Raw genomic sequence first — 21,317 nt, 5'->3', positions numbered from 1 at the left:
CTCTAATCAGGGACTGATTTAGACGAGGTGGTAAAATGAATGATCAGGTAGAACAGAACACTTGCAGGCCTCCCGGACCTTGTAGGGTAAGACTTGAATACCCCTGCTCTATAGGCGTATTATCCATGTCATATATCAAATCAGACTAAAAATGGTAGGCCACCAGGTGCTAGTGTAAAGTGGTACTATAATGTTTTAATACTGGGATATTCACATAGGTGTAGGTGAGTATTTAGAAAACATGCACATGTTATTACTATAGATTACCTGAGGATCTACATCACTACAGATCAGCTGTAATTTAGTTTGAGTGACAGAAACAAGTTTGTAACAGCTTGCCCTGTGCCCTTATCAGCACTGCCTTCATACCTCGTCATCCGTAAGCCTTATTGTGTGTTGACTATGACAGACTGAGTATAGCCTATCCATTCTAATAACATATTGTATCTGTGCTTTGTCGCAGGTATTACCTGAAGCAAATGGCTTAAAACAAGCTCATTGATCAAAATGGATGTCATTCTGAGTTTGACCGATTTGTCCCATAGAGCTCTTATTGGACATTATAGACGTCATTTAAATGTTAAACCATTATAATAGGCCCTTTGCCTGGTCCACCTTTTCCCTTAAAACCCACCCCATTGACCATAATCTATATACTCCATTGGTTAAAATAGCGTCCATCGACGGTTGTGTGAGGTTTCAGGCTTTTCATTGGCTAAATAGAATTTCAATCACATTGAAAGCTCGTGTCTACTGGCTGGCCTGGGCATCCTTCATTCAACAACAGCGCGTGGATTGGTCCATGAGCGTGGGCGGAATCTTCCAGGGGCTTGCTCTTGAAGGCTCACGGAGAGCGAGTTTCGTCATGAGCGGTGGGTAGGAATTAAAACATTGGTGTTTATATTACATTGTACTTCGTAAAACAATTTGGTCTGTGTTAAAGAAAACACATCGAACAGTTTGTGCTGGAAATTCCTTATGTTTGAGGTTGAGTAGGAGCATTGTGCAAGCCAGCTATGCACTTCCGGAAAAGGGCTGCCTTTTTTTCAGTATCAAAGAGTTTGATTTGCTACGCGTATCTAGCTTAGCATACTAGCCAGTAAAGCTGAATCCTGTTTGTAATTTCAGCTACCGTTAGCTATACATTGATGCTAATCATTTTCGATATTTCACATTAAAACAAATTCCACATGCACGTATCGCAATGGGCTGTCTGTTCCACTCACTTTGAAAAGTCAGCTGCACGAGAAAGTATTTGCAATGCTAGCTAATTGTTTCATTTCTGACTGCCAGTTAGCCAGCAAACCATTTCGCTTGCAAGAAGCTATCTGTGTACGTTTGATGGCGGCGCTATTTTCAGGCCGCGCTCCCCAAAAAATTCTAAGCATGAAATATCAGATTTTAAAGAGACAGTCACATTGGTCACGATTGCAATTGATCCCAATAATCCACAGTGCATATTATTTGTACAGTCCAATTTTTGTATTAATACTCTCGCGATACATTATCATGCTTGAGCTATTTGTGAGATTGCGTGAGAATTCAGCCAAATACAGTAGTCACCAACTCACTGTACACAAGTAGTAGCCCTCTGCTGTGCCCATTTGCTAGCTAGCATACTGTATTTTTTAGCGACTTTTAATTCTGTACTTCGTAGACGAGGAGTTGTAGTTGGCAATGCATGAGTATGACTATCTTTTATTGGCATAGACCCGCCCTTTTAGTACGGATTAAAGGTTACAATGTACGCCAAAGTCTGATGTGACTGGCATTCACGGGGTGGTAGCTAGCCAGCCACAACTAATCAATTAGAGTTGCAGTGCCCATTTTCCTTTGTGTACTGTGTCTTATTTGAATACCTTTGCATGCGTTTAGGGCAAAACAGCTCCCTCGGATTTAATAATTTCCTGAATCTCTGCAGCAGACGTATTGACAGTGACTTGCATTATTTTTGGTACTTGAAATGTGTTCGACTATTTACAGTACTGTATATGCAATGTGTGTTTCCATGTATGTTGCAGATCAACAGGACAGTATGGCCACCACTGTTGCTGTCAGTCCCAGCGAGTATCTCCAACCCTCTGCCACTTCCTCTCAAGTGAGTCACAGCTAGACTACTTCCTGCTTGTCCTCGGTAGTTCTCGGATGTGTAAATATCACGCAGTGGTGTCTTAAAAGTAACCAAGGGGTTCATTATTTGACTAAAGCTTGAATACTGAGTCCAGCAATGCCATCCTTTTGTGAATCATGAAGTTTGCAGTTTATGTATTTTATTGGTTGCCAATGGTGAGATGTAGCTTAACCTCCTGTATGTAAACTGTGTTCCACCTAGGGCTGTGTGAAATTCATGATAAACTCTCTATTTGTTTTTTAAAAAAAAACTTTTTCTCCAAGCTTTGCTGCCCCAAGAGTCACTCCACTTCAAAAAGCACAAGAAAGAGCATTGACACCCACCATCTCCGATTGTTCAGAAATCGTTTCTGTAGTTAGAAATGGATAAGATTAGCATTCCTGAAACATTTTGTTGCAATATAATTTGATATCTGAGAAGTAAAGCCGATTGATGGCACCCAAATTGGCCATTTTAATTTATAAGATTCATATCTTCAATAATTATAGTACCTAACATCGAATTATGACCATAATTATTCCTAACAATGAGAAAGACATGAGGAATCCAATAAAATTATCAAAAGCCACCCACGGACCCCCCCACGCCAAGCCCACCCCAACAACCAGTATACAGTATCAGTTCTCTAGCTCTAACAAGTAGTATGGAGCTGCTGCTTGGAGTATTGTTTCTTCAACGTTTCTAATATATAATATTACCGTTCAAAAGTTTGGGGTCACTTAGAAATGTCCTTATTTTTGAAAGAAAATCAGTTTTTCCCCCATTTAAAATAACATGAAATTGATCAGAAATACAGTGTAGACATTGTTAATGTTGAAAATGACTACAGTCGTGGGCAAAAGTTTTGAGAATGACACAAATATTAATTTCCACAAAGTTTGCAGTGTCTTTAGATATTTTTGCCAGATATTACTATGCAATACTGAAGTATAATTACAAGTATTTCATAAGTGTCAAAGGCTTTTATTGACAATTACATGAAGTTGATGCAAAGAGTCAATATTTGCAGTGTTGACCCTTCTTTTTCAAGACCTCTGCAATCCGCCCTGGCATGCTGTCAATTAACTTCTGGGCCACATCCTGACTGATGGCAGCCCATTCTTGCATAATCAATGCTTGGAGGTGGTCAGAATTTGTGGGGTTTTGTTTGTCCACCCGCTTCTTGAGGATTGACCACAAGTTCTCAATGGGATTAAGGTCTGGGACCCAAAATATGGATGTATTGTTCCCCGAGCCACTTAGTTATCACTTTTGCCTTATGGCAAGGTGCTCCATCATGCTGGAAAAGGCATTGTTCGTCACTAAACTGTTCCTGGATGGTTGGGAGAAGTTGCTCTCGGAGGATGTGTTAGTACCATTCTTTATTCATGGCTGTGTTCTTAGGCAGAATTGTGAGTGAGCCCACTCCCTTGGCTGAGAAGAAACCCCACACATGAATGGTCTCAGGATGCTTTACTGTTGGCATGACACAGGACTGATGGTAGAGCTCACCTTGTCTTCTCCGGACAAGCTTTTTTCCAGATGCCCCAAACAATCGGAAAGGGGATTCATCAGAGAAATTGACTTTACCCCAGTCCTCAGTAGTCCAATCCCTGTACCTTTTGCAGAATATCAGTCTGTCCCTGATGTTTTTCCTGGAGAGAAGTGGCTTCTTTGCTGCCCTTCTTGACACCAGGCTATCCTCCAAAAGTCTTTGCCTCACTGTGCGTGCAGATGCACTCACACCTGCCTGCTGCCATTCCTGAGCAAGCTCTGTACTGGTGGTGCCCCGATTTCGCAGCTGAATCAACTTTAGGAGACGGTCCTGGCGCTTGCTGGACTTTCTTGGGCGCCCTGAATCCTTCACAACAATTGAACCGCTCTCCTTGAAGTTCTTGATGATCCGATAAATGGTTGATTTAGGTGCAATCTTACTGGCAGCAATATCCTTGCTTGTGAAGCCCTTTTTGTGCAAAGCAATGATGATGGCACGTGTTTCCTTTCAGGTAACCATGTTTGACAGAGGAATAACAATGATTCCATGCACCACCCTCCTTTTGAAGCTTCCAGTCTGTTATTCGAACTCAATCAGCATGACCGAGTGATCTCCAGCCTTGTCCTCGTCAACACTCACACCTGTGTTAAAGATATACTTCCCCTTAATGCAACCGCTGTGTCAGATTTCAAAAAAGCACACCATGCAATAATCTGAGTACAGCGCTCAGGCACCAAAACAAGCCATACAGGTACCTGCCATGTTCTGGAGTCAACAGAAGTCAGAAATAGCATTATAAATATTAACTTACCTTTGATGATCTTCATCGGAATGCACTCCCAGGAATCCCAGTTCCACAATAAATGTTTGTTTTGTTCGATAAAGTCCATTTATGTCCAAATACCTCCTTTTTGTTCACGCGTTTAGTTCATAAATCCAAATTCATGAGGCGCAGGCATACCTTAGTCCAGACGAAAAGTCAAAAAGTTCCATTACGGTTCGTAGAAACATGTCAAACGATGTATAGAATCAATCTTTAGGATGTTTTTATCATAAATTTTCAATAATGTTTCAACCGGACAATTCCTTTGTCTTTAGAAATGAAGAGGAACGCAGCTCGCTCTCACGGCCGCGCGCATGATTTAGCTCATGGCCTTCTGCCAGACCTCTTAGTCAAACAGCTCTTATTTTCTCCCCCTTCACAGTAGAAGCCTGAAACAAGGTTCTAAAGACTGTTGACATCTAGTGGAAGCCTTAGGAAGTGCAATCGGACCAAATTTACACTGTATCTTGGATAGGCAAAGACTTGAAAACCTACACACCTCAGATTTCCCACTTCCTGGTTGGATTTTTCTCAGGTTTTTGCCTGCCATATGAGTTCTGTTATACTCACAGACATCATTCAAACAGTTTTAGAAACTTCAGAGTGTTTTCTATCCAAAGCTACTAATAATATGCATGTATTAGCTTCCGGGCCTGAGTAGCAGGCAGTTTACTCTGGGCACCTTATTCATCCAAGCTACTCAATACTGCCCCCCATTCATAAAAAGTTAACGAGAGAATCACTAACATGATGTCAGCTGGTCCTTTTGTGGTAGGGCTGAAATGCAGTGGAAATGTTTTTTGGGGATTCAGCTCATTTGCATGGCAAAGAGGAACTTTGCAATTCATCTGATGACTCTTCATAACATTCTGGAGTATATGCAAATTGCCATCATACAAACTGAGGCAGCAGACTTTGTGAAAATTAATATTTGTGTCATTCTCAACTTTTGGCCACAACTGTATTGTAGCTGGAAACGGCTGATTTTTATTTTTATGGAATATCTGCATTGGCATACAGAGTCCCATTATCAGCAACCATCACTCCTGTGTTCCAATGGCACGTTGTGTTAGCTAATCCAAGTTTATCATTTTAAAAGTCTAATTGATTATTATAAACCCCTTTTGCAATTATGTTAGCACAGCTGAAAACTTTAGTGATTAAAGAAGCAATAAAACTGGCCTTTAGACTAGTTGAGTAGAAAGAGGAGTGGGAAGTGTGTGTGTGTGTGTGTGTGTGTGTGTGTGTGTGTGTGAGAGAGAGAGAGAATCGGGTGATGTTTTTTTCCTATGTTCAGAGAAATTAGCCATTGAAGTCGCTTGCATTCTTTACCATATATTAGTGATAAAGTACCAGGGTTTTTCCTGTTGCCGCTGTGCCTTCTACTGCCACCACAACCTTTTATGAAATTTGCTGGTTTCTTGTGTTTCAAATCAAATTGTATTAGTCACATGCGCCGAATACAACAGGTGTAGACTAAAAGTAAAGTGTAGTAAAATGCTTACTTACAAGCTCCTAACCAACAATGCAGTTTGAAAAAAATATGGATAACTATGAGTAATTAAAGAGCAGTAGTAAAATAACAATAGTGAGATGATATACAGAGGGGTACCAATACAGAGTCGATGTGTGGGGGATCCGGATAGTTGAGGTAGTATGTACATGTAGGTAGAGTTATTTAAGTGAATATGCATAGATGACAACAGAGAGTAGCAGTGGTGTAAAGGGTGGGTGGGGGGTGCACTCCAAATAGTCTGGGTAGCCATTTGACTAGATGTTCAGGAGTCTTATGGCTTGGGGGTAGAAGCTGTTTAGAAGCCTCTTGGACCTAGACCGCTTGCTGTGCGATAGCAGAGAGAACAGTCTATGACTAGGGTGGCTGGAGTCTTTGACAATTTTTAGGGCCTTCCTTTGACACCGCCTGGTATAGAGGTCCTGGATGGCAGGAAGCTTGGCCCCAGTGATGCAATGGGCCGTTCGCACTACACGCTGTAGTGCCTTGCGGTCGGAGGCCGAGCAGTTGCCGTACCAGGCAATGATGCAACCAATCAGGATGCTCTCGATGTTGCAGCTGTAGAACCTTTTGAGGATCTGAGGACCCAAGCCAAATCTTTTCAGTCTCTTGAGGGGGAATATGTTTTGTCGTGCCCTCTTCACGGCTGTCTTGGTGTGATTGGACCATGTTAGTTTGTTGTTGATGTGGACACCAAGCAACTTGAAGCTCTCAACCTGCTCCACTACAGCCCTGTTGATGAGAATGGGGCGTGCTCGGCCCTCCTTTTCCTGTAGTCCACGATCATCTCCTTTGTCTTGATCACCTTGAGGGAGAGATTGTTGTCCTGGAACCACACTGCCAGGCCTTTGACCTCCTCCCTATAGGCTGCCTCATTGTTGTCAGTGATCAGGCCTACCACTATTGTGTCATTGGCAAATGATAATGTTGGAGACATGCTTGGCCACGCAGTCGTGGGTAAACAGGGAGTACAGGAGGGGACTAAGCACGCACCCCCGAGGGGTCCCCGTGTTGAGGATCAGCGTGGCAGATGTGCTGTTGCCTACCCTTGCCAACTGGGGGCGGCCCGTCAGGAAGTCCAGGATTCAGTTGCAGAGGGAGGTGTTTGGTCCCTGGGTCTTTAGCTTAGTGATGAGCTTTGAGGGCACTATGGTGTTGAACGCTGACCTGTAATCAATGAACAGCATTCTCACGTAGGTGTTCCTTTTGTCCAGGTAGTAAAGGGCAGTATGGAGTGCAATATAGATTGCGTCATCTGTGGATCTGTTGGGGTGGTATGCAAATTGGAGTGGGTCTAGGGTTTCAGGGATGATGGTGTTGATGTGAGCCATGACCAGCCTTTCAAGCCCTTCATGGCTACCGACGTGAGTGCTACGGGTTGGTAGTCATTTAGGCAGGTTACCTTGGTGTTCTTGGGCACAGGGACTATGGTGGTCTGCTTGAAACATGTAGGTATTACAGACTCGGTCAGGGAGAGGTTGAAAATGTCAGTGAATACAATTGCCAGTTGGTCAGCGCAGTGCATGCTTGTAGTACACGTCCTGGTAATCCGTCTGGCCCTGCAGCCTTGTGAATGTTGACCTGTTTAAAGGACTTACCCACATCGGCTATCGAAAGCGTAATCACAGTCGTCCGTATTGGACGAGTCGCTGGTACTTCCTGCTTTAGTTTTTGCTTGTAAGCAGGAATCAGGAGGATAGAATTATGGTCAGATTTGCCAAATGAAGGGCGAAGGAGAACTTCGTACGCGTCTCTGTGTGTGGAGTCAAGGTGGTCTAGATTTTTTCTTCCCTCTGGTTGCACATGTAACATGCTGGTAGAAATTAGGTAAAAAAGGATTTGTTTACCTGCATTAAAGTCCCCGGCCACTAGGAGTACTGCCCCTCAATGAGCATTTTCTTGTTTCCTTATGGCCTTATACAGCTCGTTGAGTGCGGTCTTAGTGCCAGCATCGGTTTGTTGTGGTAAATAGACATCTATGAAAAATATAGATGAAAACTCTCTTGGTAAATAGCGTGGTCTGCAGCTTATCATGAGATACTCTACCCTCAGGCGAGCAAAACCTCAAGACTTCCTTAATATTAGATTTTGCGCACCAGCTGTTATTGACAAATAGACATAGACCACCACCCCTTGTCTTACCGGTGGCAGCTGTTAAGTCTTGCCGATGCACAGAAAACCCAGCCAGCTGGATATTATCCATGTCGTCGATCTGCCACGACTCGTGAAACATACGATATTACAGTTTTTAATGTCCCGTTGGTAGGATAGTCTTGAACAGAGCTCATCCAGTTTATTCTTCAATGACTGGACGTTGGCCAATAGGACGGATGGTAGAGGCGGGTTACCCACTCACCGACGAATTCTCACAAGGCACCTGACCTGTGTCCCCTGTAACGGCATCGCTTCTTCATGCGAATGACGGGGATTTCGCCCGGGTCTGGTATCAGCAGTAAATCCTTTGTGTCCGACTCGTTCCACCCCTAACCATTTGTCTCTCTCTCTCTTTCTCTCACTCTCTCTTATCCTGTACAGGACTCCCAGCCCTCCCCACTCGCCCTCCTGGCCGCCACCTGCAGTAAGATTGGCCCCCCTGCCGCTCAGGTCCCTGTCAGCGCCCCTCCTGCCCAACCCCAACCTCGCCGTCTCCTCCCCATCAAGCCCGCCCCCATCGCCCCCGCCCCTCCCAAAAACCTGGGCTTCCTGTCCGCTAAAGGAAATGTGATCCAGCTGCCAGCGGGCCTGGGCTCCAATAGCCCCGGCACCCCCATCGTCCTCACCATCCAGCAGAGCCCTGGCCGCTCGAATCAAACATCCAACATCCAGTACCAGGTGATGCCGCAGCTGGGAGGCACACAGACCATCCAGATGATGCAGCAGGGCGGACAGATCCAGCTTATCCCGGGTACCAACCAGGCCATCATCACCACGCCCATGACGGTTCCCCAGCCGCAGCCCGCTACCGCGCCCATCACCCCACAGAAGACGGTGGCCATCAAGCCGTCCCCCAGGGGACGGAAACCCAATGCAGCCAACGTGGTGCGGCTGCCCAGCGGGCTCATGCTGCCCCTCAACGTAGCCACCGGAGAGGAGCCAGCGGCAGCTCCTCCCCCTCCAACGAAGGGCAGACGAGGAAGGAAGAAGCTGGTGGCAGCAGCCCCTCCACCACAGACCACCTCTCCGCCCCCTGAGCAGATGGAGACGATATTGTTAGAAGCCGGGGAGAATATTATTCAGGTATATTTGTTGTTCTGCTGCATTTGGTGTAGGGTCAACCATGACTTGTCGACTAGTTCACTTGCTTGATTGGGCTACAAATGGGTACTAATTACTGAATGTGTCTACAATGCTTGTGAGTGTAAATGAGTAATGATTTCATCTGTATTTCTCAAACTCAAAGTGCTATGCTTTACATGAGGGTTATCCTACTCTATCACCCCTTCAACCTCCAGTATTGGGGTCCCTGTATGAGTAAGTGTTGGACAGATTTAGGTCTGTGTCTCATTGCTGCTCTCTCGGTGTTCTCCCCAGGCGGGTAACCAGCTCCTGATCGTGCAGAACACCGGGTCGGGCCAGCAGCAACTGGTGCAACTGGTGCAGCAGAAACAGGAGCAGCAGGTGGTCCAGATCCCCCAGCAGGCCCTGAAGGTGGTGCAGGCCGCCTCCGCCACCCTGCCTCAGGTCCCCCAGAGACAGCCTGCACCCAGCCTGCAGCCAGAGCCCACTCAGGTACACACACAAGTTGTTAGAAGATCATCAATGTAGTTCTCTCAGCAAACTGACAGATATAGGAGTTACTCAGAGTAGTTAGTTAGGATGCGAGGTGATTTGTAGATTGGTCAGTCTGAAGTTGCCACTGTAGTCATGCACACAGATCACATACACAATACTCTTACAGATGCTGCATGCACACCACCTCTCTACACTCACTCCAGGCTACCCACATGTTTATTTATTTGTATTTTTGTGTATGTAACCTTTTTAAATAGGCAAGTCAGTTAAGAACAAATTCTTATTTACAATGACGGCTTACCAAAAGGCAAAAGGCCTGCGGGGACTGGAGCTGGGATTAAAAATAAAAGTATAGGACAAAACACACATCACGACATGAGACAACACTACATAAAGAAAGACCTAAGACAACATCACATGACAACAACATGGTAGCAGCAACAAAACATGGTACAAACATTATTGGGCACAGACAACAGCACAAAGGGCAAGAAGTTATAGACAACAATACATCACGCGAAGCAACCACAACTGTCAGTAAGAGTGTTCATGATTGAGTCTTGATTGCACACCATAAAAGTGGAAGTGGGCCTTTAGTACAGAAATGTGTCTAATCTGACAGACTTGTTCCATGTTAGTCTGACACCCCTGTGCTCCTCTCAGCTGCTGATCAAAACGGCATCAGGCGAATGGCAGACTGTGCAGCTCCAGGAAACCACAGTTTCCACGCCCTCCGGCATGGTCACCACCACCCTATCGTCCGTGGGGGCCACCAAGAGAACACTGGCGGGGGGCAGGAAGGAGAGGACCCTACCAAAAATAGCTCCGGCGGGGGGGATGATAGCGTTGAACGCGGCCCAGCTCTCCTCAGCGGGCCAGGCCGTGCAGACTATAAACATCAACGGGGTCCAGGTGCAAGGAGTGCCCGTCACCATCACTAACGCAGGAGGTGTGTGTGTGTGTGTGTGTGTGTGTGTGTGTGTGTGTGTGTGTGTGTGTGTGTGTGTGTGTGTGTGTGTGTGTGTGTGTGTGTGTGTGTGTGTGTGTGTGTGTGTGTGTGTGTGTGTGTGTGTGTGTGTGTGTGTACTGTATGTTCGGGACAAATATAAAAAGTGCTTGACCATATCAACTCTATTTCCATACTGTCTTCCTTTAAAAACGGTTTTCATTCCAATGGACTTTTAGCAAGCCAATGGAGGCCTGCATTTGTGTGTCAGTGGTCATGTGTCAGTATGTGTGTGTGTGGATTGGGGTGTGGATGTCTGTGTAAAGTAGCTTTATATATGTACAATATATGTTTATTATACATGTGCAAGATGTTAAAGTTTCTCTACTGTTCTTTCAGGGCAGCAGCACCTGACAGTGCAGACGGTGCAGGGCGGGACCCTCCAGCTGGGCGGCGTGACCTCCCAGGGCCACCAGATGCAGATGGAGCAGACTCTGGCTCTGGAGCTGCAGGGCCAGCCTGGGGAGAAGAAACGCCGCATGGCTTGCACCTGCCCCAACTGTAAGGACTCCGAGAAGAGGCAAGTGGCTCTTACTAGCAAACTAGAGACAGGCCTGAGCACCTGGTGGGAAAAAGCATTATATACAGTATAAAACCATTTTTTTTTTTACCAAAATGGAAAGTCTCTGTAGTGAGTGTTGCAAACGAGGACAGACGATTTTTACGCACTTCAGCACTTGGTGATTCTGTGAGCTTGTGAGGCCTACCACTACCCGGCTGAGCCGTTTTTGCTCCGAGACGTTTCCACTTCACAATAACAGCACTTACAGTTGACCGGGGAAGCTCTAGCAGGGCAGAAATTTGACGAACTGACTTGTTGGAAAGGTGGCATCCTATGACAGTGGTACGTTGAAAGTCACTGAGCTCTTCAGTAAGGCCATTCTACTGCCAATGTTTGTCTATGGAGATTGCGTGGCGGTGTGCTTGATTTTATACATCTGTCAATAACAGGTGTGGCTGAAATAGCGAAATCCACTCATTTGAAGGGGTGACCACATACTTTTGTGTATATATAGTGTAGTTAAGTTTGTGTTTTCTGTGTTGTGCAGGCCCGGCGAGGTAGGGAAGAGGAAGCACATCTGTCACATCCCGGGCTGCGAGAAGACGTTCCGGAAAACGTCACTCCTCCGGGCCCACGTGCGCCTGCACACCGGCGAGCGGCCCTTCGTCTGCAACTGGGTCTTCTGCGGCAAACGCTTCACGCGCAGCGACGAGCTGCAGAGGCACGCCAGGACACACACAGGTCTGTCCACCGCAGGAGACACGCTGATACACACTGTAGGATGAATGTAGGTCAGTCTGCAACACACACTGGGTCATGTTCAGTAAAGAGCACCGTAGCAAAACGTTTTGCAATGGATAATGACAATCCTGTGTTCTTATTAGACAAGTTCAGATAGTACCGCCCCTGTTTTCAAAAAAATTTCCACCTACTGAACACACCCCAGGACACACACAGAGGAGGTATGTACACAGCAAAGTTAGCACAAGTCAGTCGACAATACTCCATACGCCAAATCATTCTAATACACCATTGTGTTCACCACATGTCAGGACTCAAGCAGTACAGTAACATACAGTGTGTTAAGTTTTGCTTAAGTTTTCAGGACTCAAGCAGGCACTCAGATTTGTTGCAGAGATTCCCTTGCAGCAGAGAAGGATGGTATTGCTCTTTCATAGTTTTGTTATGCAGGAAAATTAAACCACTCATTTATTCTGTCTTTTCCTTGCAGGAGACAAGCGCTTCGAGTGCAACCAGTGTCAGAAACGGTTCATGAGGAGCGACCATCTCACGAAGCATTACAAAACACACATAAACACCAAGAACTTGTGAGCTGTGCTGTATACCGACTGTATACACAGACATACCCTGATGAACTAAACCCCATAGAGGGCCGCAAGAGAGGATGCCAAGAGGGTAGTCTCATGATGGGTGAACCCCAAAAACGCCCCATACGCCCTCTTCTCCTTACTCCCCCCTCAGAGGCTTCGTAGCCTGGTGTACATACCAATCCTCCCCCCACGGACTCAACTGTTCCAGTCAATTTATTAATGATAAAATATATATATATATAATTACGGACAGCAGGCTTACCTACATAGGCCGAATGTGTAGAACAGCGAAAGGCGGTCTCCCAGAAAGATAGGCAAGCGTGGCTGCTGTGTTCTGATGACCTCATGCTCTGAGCACCATATCCAGTCACAAGGCCTGAGGGAGGAATGAGAGAAAAACGGATAGATTTAGTCTACCAAAGTACCCGAGCCCAAAGGAGACCCCAGCCACTCTTGCCCCTTCTTGTTTTTTCATGTTTTATTCTTTTCAATGTTAATAATAACAAATATTATTGTTGTTGAAGCTCCAGAATAAGTTTTTTTTCTAAGTTGATCCTCAAGCCCCACGGGTATCCAAGGTACTTTTTTCAGTCAAACAAATCCTTTTCAGTAAATTGCACTACATGCATATCCTTTTACATGGTTTGAACAGTATTTGTAATTCTATTCTTGTTCAATATCAAAGTACTATTATAGATGTTTCAACAAATAAATGATTTGGTTGGAATGAACCTACATACCTGTGAGGCCTTGGTGACCACTTTGAAACCTTACACAGTTCCAGACTCTGAAAACCCAAGTTGGCAAAAGATTTTGTGTATGTGCGCACAAACATACATTCGCACATACATGGGCAAATATAGATATTTATGATGTTCAGACATAATACCCTTTTCGGGAGTTTTTTTTATATCAAATATGAAAATGTAAATTAGGTTTTGGCATTTTTTGTTTGAGTGAAGAGTTACACATTTATTTTGAATACACACTCCATCCTTATGAGTTTAAATGTAGTGCATTGCTATGTGTATATCGTTATGATATTAACTAAATATGTTCCAGATATTGTTCTGGCATGACAATCATGCCATAAGATGCAAATAATCGACATTAAAATGCTTTCTCGGGCCTGTCATAACTTGTTTATTATGATCTACATTAAGATCCGTTTGAGGCAAATATGTGTGATAAAACATTTCCGCTTCATATGACATACAAATTGACAAGCTATCTACTATTATTTATCTAAGGTTTCTGGTGTTTCAATTCCTTTAACACTCGAGGAAGAACACCAGCAATTAACCTTTACTCAATATGTTCTGTTCAATGAATACATATTGACTGTTTATGTAGCTAACTGCATAACAGCGTACATTTTTACTATTTTTCTTTAAAATGTTTTATGAACTAATCGGAAAGATTTATAAATGTCCCCCAACAATAAAATGATCCTCATGCATTTTAAAATGAGATCAACATTTCATTGAATAGCCAATAGAAAAATCGTGTCCAGTATGTCTGGATGCCTAAACTGGGCCTTGGGGGACGGAAAGAAAGTCCTGCTCATATTTATGTTTGTCTTGTATGTCCTGAATGTGTATATACAATGTGTCTGGGAGACACAGTAAAATGTAGGATAGAAAGTTACACTGCCTTGTATTTTGGCTGGCCTGGCCAGAGCTGAAGGAAGTGGACTCTGTACAGTGTGAAAGGAGAATGCATAATGTGACATTGTATAGCTTCATTCCTGCTTTGTACACCATTACTTCTAGATGATCCCTTTTCTATCGAATTTAAAGTTGCCTTAGACAGTTGCACCCAGTATTTAAAGAGATTTCTGTCTAATTTCCAGGGAAAGGCATTTGTATAATTCCTTTTATTTTTGTCTAACTTATGTTACATAATGCCGATGTTTATGTGCACTGACTTGAGCCCAGGTTGAAAATGTGTGATTTTTATTTGATTTTTAAGTAATGATCAGTGGATGAGTTATTTTACCTAAACTGAAAAGGTCCTAATGTTGGTCTCAGTGAACCAGGTGCTTTTCCCTCTCTAAACCTGATCTACTACAGTAATAGATACAGATCCTGTTTGTGTCTGAATTGGCACCCTAATCCCTATATTGTGCACTACTTTCAACCACAGCTCTATGGTCTCTGGTCAGAAGTAGTGCACTCTATAGGAAATAGGGTGCCATTTCAGACTTCCTTTGATTAACAGGAGTCCTCAGATATTCAGCTATTGCCCATCTTTTATAACTTGTATTAAGGCGCTTACTACAGGTGCTTGCTCCTTTTTTACAGTCACCCACCCCTCCAATAAAGCATTCAAACTGTGTTCTGGGTTGTCCTTCTTCGTCCAGGTCCCATCAGCCTTCACGAGAGATTGCCCTCACTGAGAACCATGGGATGAATTTTGAAAAAGGTGTGTTTGTGTACAAGTATTTACCTGGCTGTCATTTGTTTTACATTGGGCAGTAGGTAGCCTAGATCGTTGGGCCAGTAACTGAAAGGTTGCTGGTTAGAATCCCTGAGCTGACAGGTGAAAAAAATCTCATATGCCCTTGAGCAAGGCACTTAACCCTAATTGCTCCTGTAAGTTGCTCTGAATAAGAGCATCTGCGAAATCAGGGTTTCCCAAACTCGGTCCTGGGGCCCAGCCCTGAGGGCATGTTTTGGTTCTTGCCCTAGGACTACACAGCGGATTTCAAATGTCTAAGTCATCATCAAGCTTTGATTATTTGAATCAGCTGTGTAGTGCTAGGGAAAAAACTAAAACTTGGGCCGAGCTTGGGAAACCCTATGCCAAATGTACATGGCTAATGAGGAAATAAAATAATTTATTGAAAAGATTGAGTGATTCCAAGCTATAGGGTCTCAGTACTGTATCCCCTTCATGGCTTGATGTCTGGACAGTTGATTTCAGGAAAAAAGTGTGTTTGCTACATAATGTTCTTTAGGGTTCAAGGAAACTTAAGTCTAGCTCAGATCGATTGTCTGCGGGGCCAAGTTAAAGACCCCCTTTCATGTAAAAAAAACAAAACAAAGTCATGACCATTATGCTTTTAGGGAAAGAGAATAATTTTGTACATGTATTAAACTGCAAGTTTGATCAATTCCAGTACCGTTGCTTAGGGGGTTCAGTGTTTATATAATGAATATGAATTCGGAGGGGAGAAATTATTAAATAGTAAAGCATTAGAGTTTTAGGAATTGTGTGTGTTCAATTATTTGTGACATTGTGGCATTTAAAGCATATTGAAGTTAGAAGCAATAGGATTTGAAGCAATAGCCTACCTGCGTGTGGTCAACTATTTCAGCACCATTTCGCGCTGCTCTGAGACAAGCATGGGGACTGGTCTTGATAAATCAATTACATTTTTATGAGCACTGAATCTCCGTTTGGGTATTGGTTAGACTACAATTAGGGTGTTGAAATGTTATGGTCTTAGTACTGTAGCCTACTCCCGACCGGTCACGTTGTACAGCGCCATATTGTCCTAACGGAAACCCTGAGGGTTTTGTTTTTCTTGGAATAGAAACACCATAATATTAATCAAATTAAGCTAAATTTCTTAAAATCAATCCCATATAGTATGTTCTTACAAAAAAGGTTTTAAATTCTCTAGTACAGCCAATTTTGAAGACTGTCAAATGCTTCTCAAAGATGCCCTCTGGTGGTCAAACTAGCATTAATGGCAACAATGGCTGACAGTTAAATAACTTGCCATAGAATTCTGCGGCGGCCCGCAAGGTGTGCTACAGTATGACGCAACTTTTACAGGAAGAACCACTGTAATCAAATGGCTACCCAGACTATTTTCATTGCCCCCCTCCCCTCTCTTTTACACTGCTGCTACTCTCTGTTATTATCTATGCATAGTCACTTTAATAACTCTACCTATATGTACATATTACCTCAATTACCTCGACTAACCGGTGCCCCCGCACATTGACTCTCTACCGGTAGCCCCTGTATATACCTTCGCTATTGTTATTTTGCTGCTGCTCTTTAATTATTTGTTACTTTATTTATTTATTTTTTATTAAAACTGCATTGTTGGTTAAGGGCTTGTATGTAAGCATTTCACTGTAACCTGTTGTATTCGGCGCATGTAACAAATAAGATTTGATTTGGTGTAGCCTGAAAAATCTAAGCGTTTTAATATGTTGTTTTTGATTACATTTGTTAATTTATTTGCTGAAAATAAATTTTTCATTTTGAATTCTAATCTAGAAAGTTATTGTAACTTCATTCTAATCTTTAAGAAATGTAGCAATTTTGCAATAATCTCACGAAGCGAGTACACAGTAGATGATTCATATTAATTAGTTAATGAATTTACAACAATATAAACCATGATTTAATTTATTACAACAATATCGACTTCACCGACCGAAGAGAGGCTGGGACACAGCAGGTTGAAAAAGTCCTTTAAATGTGATAGGAAAGCATCCAACAGGAAAGTGTGATTATTGCCAGGAAACAGGTACAGTGGAGCATGTATTGCTACAGTGTGGGTAGTATCAGAGGGAAAGAGGCGGAGATCTAGTATGAGGGAGAAGGAGATACAAGAAATTAGTTTAAAGAGTATATTGAGTAGAACGTCATTAGATATAGTCTCAAATATTTTATAATTTTTTTCAAGAGCAACGGAGCTGGCAGGTAGGATTTAGTTTCTTCCTGTATCTGGCCCACACTCCAGTACAGTAAACGACGGTAATGCACCATAACGTTGGATGCCAACCGCCTATAAACCCCACCGAAGAAGAAGAAGAAAAAGAAGAAGACTTCACCAACTGCATACAATTGCGAACGCTCCCTGTTTTTTTTGTAAAGAAATATATACTTTTTTGGTATTTAAAAAAAATCTTATTATAACATTTCTAATGACAATACAATAACAACAAAAAAACATAGGACATCACTACACGTATATTTTCTCGGAAGAAACATAAAATAACATTAAAAGTAAAAAAAATCACAACAATTGACTTTCAAAAGTTAATGTACCTTAAATAAAATAAGAAGGTCAGGGGTTACAGTTGTACAAACCTATGATGGATTTGTAAGAAAGTCAAGGGCTACAGTTGTACAGACCTATGATAGAGCTGTAAGAAGGTCAGGGGTTACAGTTGAACAAACCTATGATAGATCTGTAAGAAGGTCAGGGGGTTACAGTTGAACAAACCTATGATAGAGCTGTAAGAAGGTCAGGGGTTACAGTTGAACAAACCTATGATAGAGCTGTAAGACGGTCAGGGGGTTACATTTGTACAAACCTATGATAGAGCTGTAAGAAAGTCAGGGGTTACAGTTGAACAAACCTATGATAGAGCTGTAAGAAGGTCAGGGGTTACAGTTGTACAAACCTATGATAGAGCTGTAAGAATACAGTTTTTTTTTTGGTATTGACTACATTTACATTTACATTTAAGTCATTTAGCAGACGCTCTTATCCAGAGCGACTTACAAATTGGTGCTTTCACCTTATGATATCCAGTGGAACAACCACTTTACAATAGTGCATCTAACTCTTTAAGGGGGGGGGGGGGTTAGAAGGATTACTTTATCCTATCCTAGGTATTCCTTGAAGAGGTGGGGTTTCAGGTGTCTCCGGAAGGTGGTGATTGACTCCGCTGACCTGGCGTCGTGAGGGAGTTTGTTCCACCATTGGGGTGCCAGAGCAGCGAACAGTTTTGACTGGGCTGAGCGGGAACTGTACTTCCTCAGAGGTAGGGAGGCGAGCAGGCCAGAGGTGGATGAACGCAGTGCCCTTGTTTGGGTGTAGGGCCTGATCAGAGCCTGAAGGTACGGAGGTGCTGTTCCCCTCACTGCTCCGTAGGCAAGCACCATGGTCTTGTAGCGGATGCGAGCTTCAACTGGAAGCCAGTGGAGAGAGCGGAGGAGCGGGGTGACGTGAGAGAACTTGGGAAGGTTGAACACCAGACGGGCTGCGGCGTTCTGGATGAGTTGTAGGGGTTTAATGGCACAGGCAGGGAGCCCAGCCAACAGCGAGTTGCAGTAATCCAGACGGGAGATGACAAGTGCCTGGATTAGGACCTGCGCCGCTTCCTGTGTGAGGCAGGGTCGTACTCTGCGAATGTTGTAGAGCATGAACCTACAGGAACGGGTCACCTCCTTGATGTTGGTTGAGAACGACAGGGTGTTGTCCAGGATCACGCCAAGGTTCTTAGCACTCTGGGAGGAGGACACAATGGAGTTGTCAACCGTGATGGCGAGATCATGGAACGGGCAGTCCATCCCCGGGAGGAAGAGCAGCTCCGTCTTGCCAAGGTTCAGCTTGAGGTGGTGATCCGCCATCCACACTGATATGTCTGCCAGACATGCAGAGATGTGATTCGCCACCTGGTTATCAGAGGGGGGAAAGGAGAAGATTAATTGTGTGTCGTCTGCATAGCAATGATAGGAGAGACCATGTGAGGATACGACAGAGCCAAGTGACTTGGTGTATAGCGAGAATAGGAGAGGGCTTAGAACAGAGCCCTGGGGGACACCAGTGGTGAGAGCACGTGGTGCGGAGACAGATTCTCGCCACGCCACCTGGTAGGAGCGACCTGTCAGGTAGGACGCAATCCAAGCGTGAGCCGCGCCGGAGATGCCCAGCTCGGAGAGGGTGGAGAGGAGGATCTGATGGTTCACAGTATCAAAGGCAGCCGATAGGTCTAGAAGGATGAGAGCAGAGGAGAGAGAGTTAGCTTTAGCAGTGCGGAGCGCCTCCGTGACACAGAGAAGAGCAGTCTCAGTTGAATGACTAGTCTTGAAACCTGAGTGATTTGGATCAAGAAGGTCATTCTGAGAGAGATAGCAGGAGAGCTGGCCAAGGACGGCACGTTCAAGAGTTTTGGAGAGAAAAGAAAGAAGGGATACTGGTCTGTAGTTGTTGACATCGGAGGGATCGAGTGTAGGTTTTTTCAGAAGGGGTGCAACTCTCGCTCTCTTGAAGACGGAAGGGACGTAGCCAGCGGTCAAGGATGAGTTGATGAGCGAGGTGAGGTAAGGGAGAAGGTCTCCGGAAATGGTCTGGAGAAGAGAGGAGGGGATAGGGTCAAGCGGGCAGGTTGTTGGGCGGCCGGCCGTCACAAGACGCGAGATTTCATCTGGAGAGAGAGGGGAGAAAGAGGTCAAAGCACAGGGTAGGGCAGTGTGAGCAGAACCAGCGGTGTCGTTTGACTTAGCAAACGAGGATCGGATGTCGTCGACCTTCTTTTCAAAATGGTTGACGAAGTCATCCCCAGAGAGGGAGGAGGGGGGAGGAGGGGGAGGAGGATTCAGGAGGGAGGAGAAGGTGGCAAAGAGCTTCCTAGGGTTAGAGGCAGATGCTTGGAATTTAGAGTGGTAGAACGTGGCTTTAGCAGCAGAGACAGAAGAGGAGAATGTAGAGAGGAGGGAGTGAAAGGATGCCAGGTCCGCAGGGAGGCGAGTTTTCCTCCATTTCCGTTCGGCTGCCCGGAGCCCTGTTCTATTCTAGAGATTCAATTCTAGAGATTTATTAAATATTGGATTTCAAGTAAAAATACACTGCTCAAAAAAATAAAGGGAACACTTAAACAACACAATGTAACTCCAAGTCAATCACACTTCTGTGAAATCAAACTGTCCACTTAGGAAGCAACACTGATTGACAATAAATTTCACATGCTGTTGTGCAAATGGAATAGACAAAAGGTGGAAATTATAGGCAATTAGCAAGACACCCCCCAAAACAGGAGTGATTCTGCAGGTGGTGACCACAGACCACTTCTCAGTTCCTATGCTTCCTGGCTGATGTTTTGGTCACTTTTGAATGCTGGCGGTGCTCTCACTCTAGTGGTAGCATGAGACGGAGTCTACAACCCACACAAGTGGCTCAGGTAGTGCAGTTCATCCAGGATGGCACATCAATGTGAACTGTGGCAAAAAGGTTTGCTGTGTCTGTCAGCGTAGTGTCCAGAGCATGCAGGCGCTACCAGGAGACAGGCCAGTACATCAGGAGACGTGGAGGAGGCCGTAGGAGGGCAACAACCCAGCAGCAGGACCGCTACCTCCGCCTTTGTGCAAGGAGGTGCACTGCCAGCGCCCTGCAAAATGACCTCCAGCAGGCCACAAATGTGCATGAATTTGAGTTATGCAGGGACAATATTTTGCAATTACTTAAGTTCCAGACCAGATGCAGAAGTAAATTATTTGATAATATTAAGTGGAAAAGCAATTTGACCCTTGTCTTTTAGAAACAAACCACCCTGCATACCACTACTGGCTTGTTTCTGAAGCTAAGCAGGGTTGGTCCTGGTCAGTCCCTGGATGGGAGACCAGATGCTGCTGGAAGTGGTGTTGGAGGGCCAGTAGGAGGCACTCTTTCCTCTGGTCTAAAAAAATATCCCAATGCCCCAGGGCAGTGATTGGGGACACTGCCCTGTGTAGGGTGCCCTCTTTCGGATGGGACGTTAAACGGGTGTCCTGACTCTCTGAGGTCATTAAAGATCCCATGGCACTTATCGTAAGAGTAGGGGTGTTAACCCCGGTGTCCTGGCTAAATTCCCAATCTGGCCCTCAAACCATCATGGTCACCTAATAATCCCCAGTTTACAATTGGCTCATTCATCCCCCTCCTCTCCCCTGTAACTATTCCCCAGGTCGTTGCTGCAAATGAGAACGTGTTCTCAGTCAACTTACCTGGTAAAATAAAAAATAAAAATGGTCTGCTAATTGAGATATTTTTATTTATTTTCCAAAAATTGAAATACCTTTTAATTCAGGGTTGTTTAAAATGCTAATAGATAGTAATTCCACAACTAAAATGAA

General features: G+C 44.4%; 1 protein-coding gene across 2 annotated transcripts; it reads left to right on the top strand.

Moving 5' to 3' along the window:
- The first annotated feature begins 771 nt into the window (after window positions 1–771).
- Window positions 772–14,849, top strand: LOC129839344 (transcription factor Sp2-like). 2 transcript variants are annotated; one of them, XM_055906713.1, is made up of 8 exons: window positions 772–872; window positions 2,022–2,098; window positions 8,477–9,178; window positions 9,473–9,670; window positions 10,337–10,622; window positions 11,019–11,199; window positions 11,729–11,922; window positions 12,413–14,849. In XM_055906713.1, the coding sequence occupies exons 1-8, from the start codon at window positions 803–805 to the stop codon at window positions 12,511–12,513; spliced, it is 1,809 nt and encodes a 602-aa protein (XP_055762688.1). In that variant the 5' UTR covers window positions 772–802; the 3' UTR covers window positions 12,514–14,849. The 2 variants fall into 2 exon arrangements, with proteins under 2 accessions (XP_055762688.1, XP_055762689.1); XM_055906714.1 differs by lacking the exon at window positions 772–872 and having other exon boundaries at window positions 881–2,098.
- The last annotated feature ends 6,468 nt before the right edge of the window (window positions 14,850–21,317 follow it).

Source organism: Salvelinus fontinalis, chromosome 40 (assembly GCF_029448725.1).
Source record: "Salvelinus fontinalis isolate EN_2023a chromosome 40, ASM2944872v1, whole genome shotgun sequence".
Classification (NCBI taxonomy): Eukaryota; Metazoa; Chordata; class Actinopteri; order Salmoniformes; family Salmonidae; genus Salvelinus; species Salvelinus fontinalis.
This window is presented reverse-complemented; position numbering and strand designations above follow the sequence as displayed.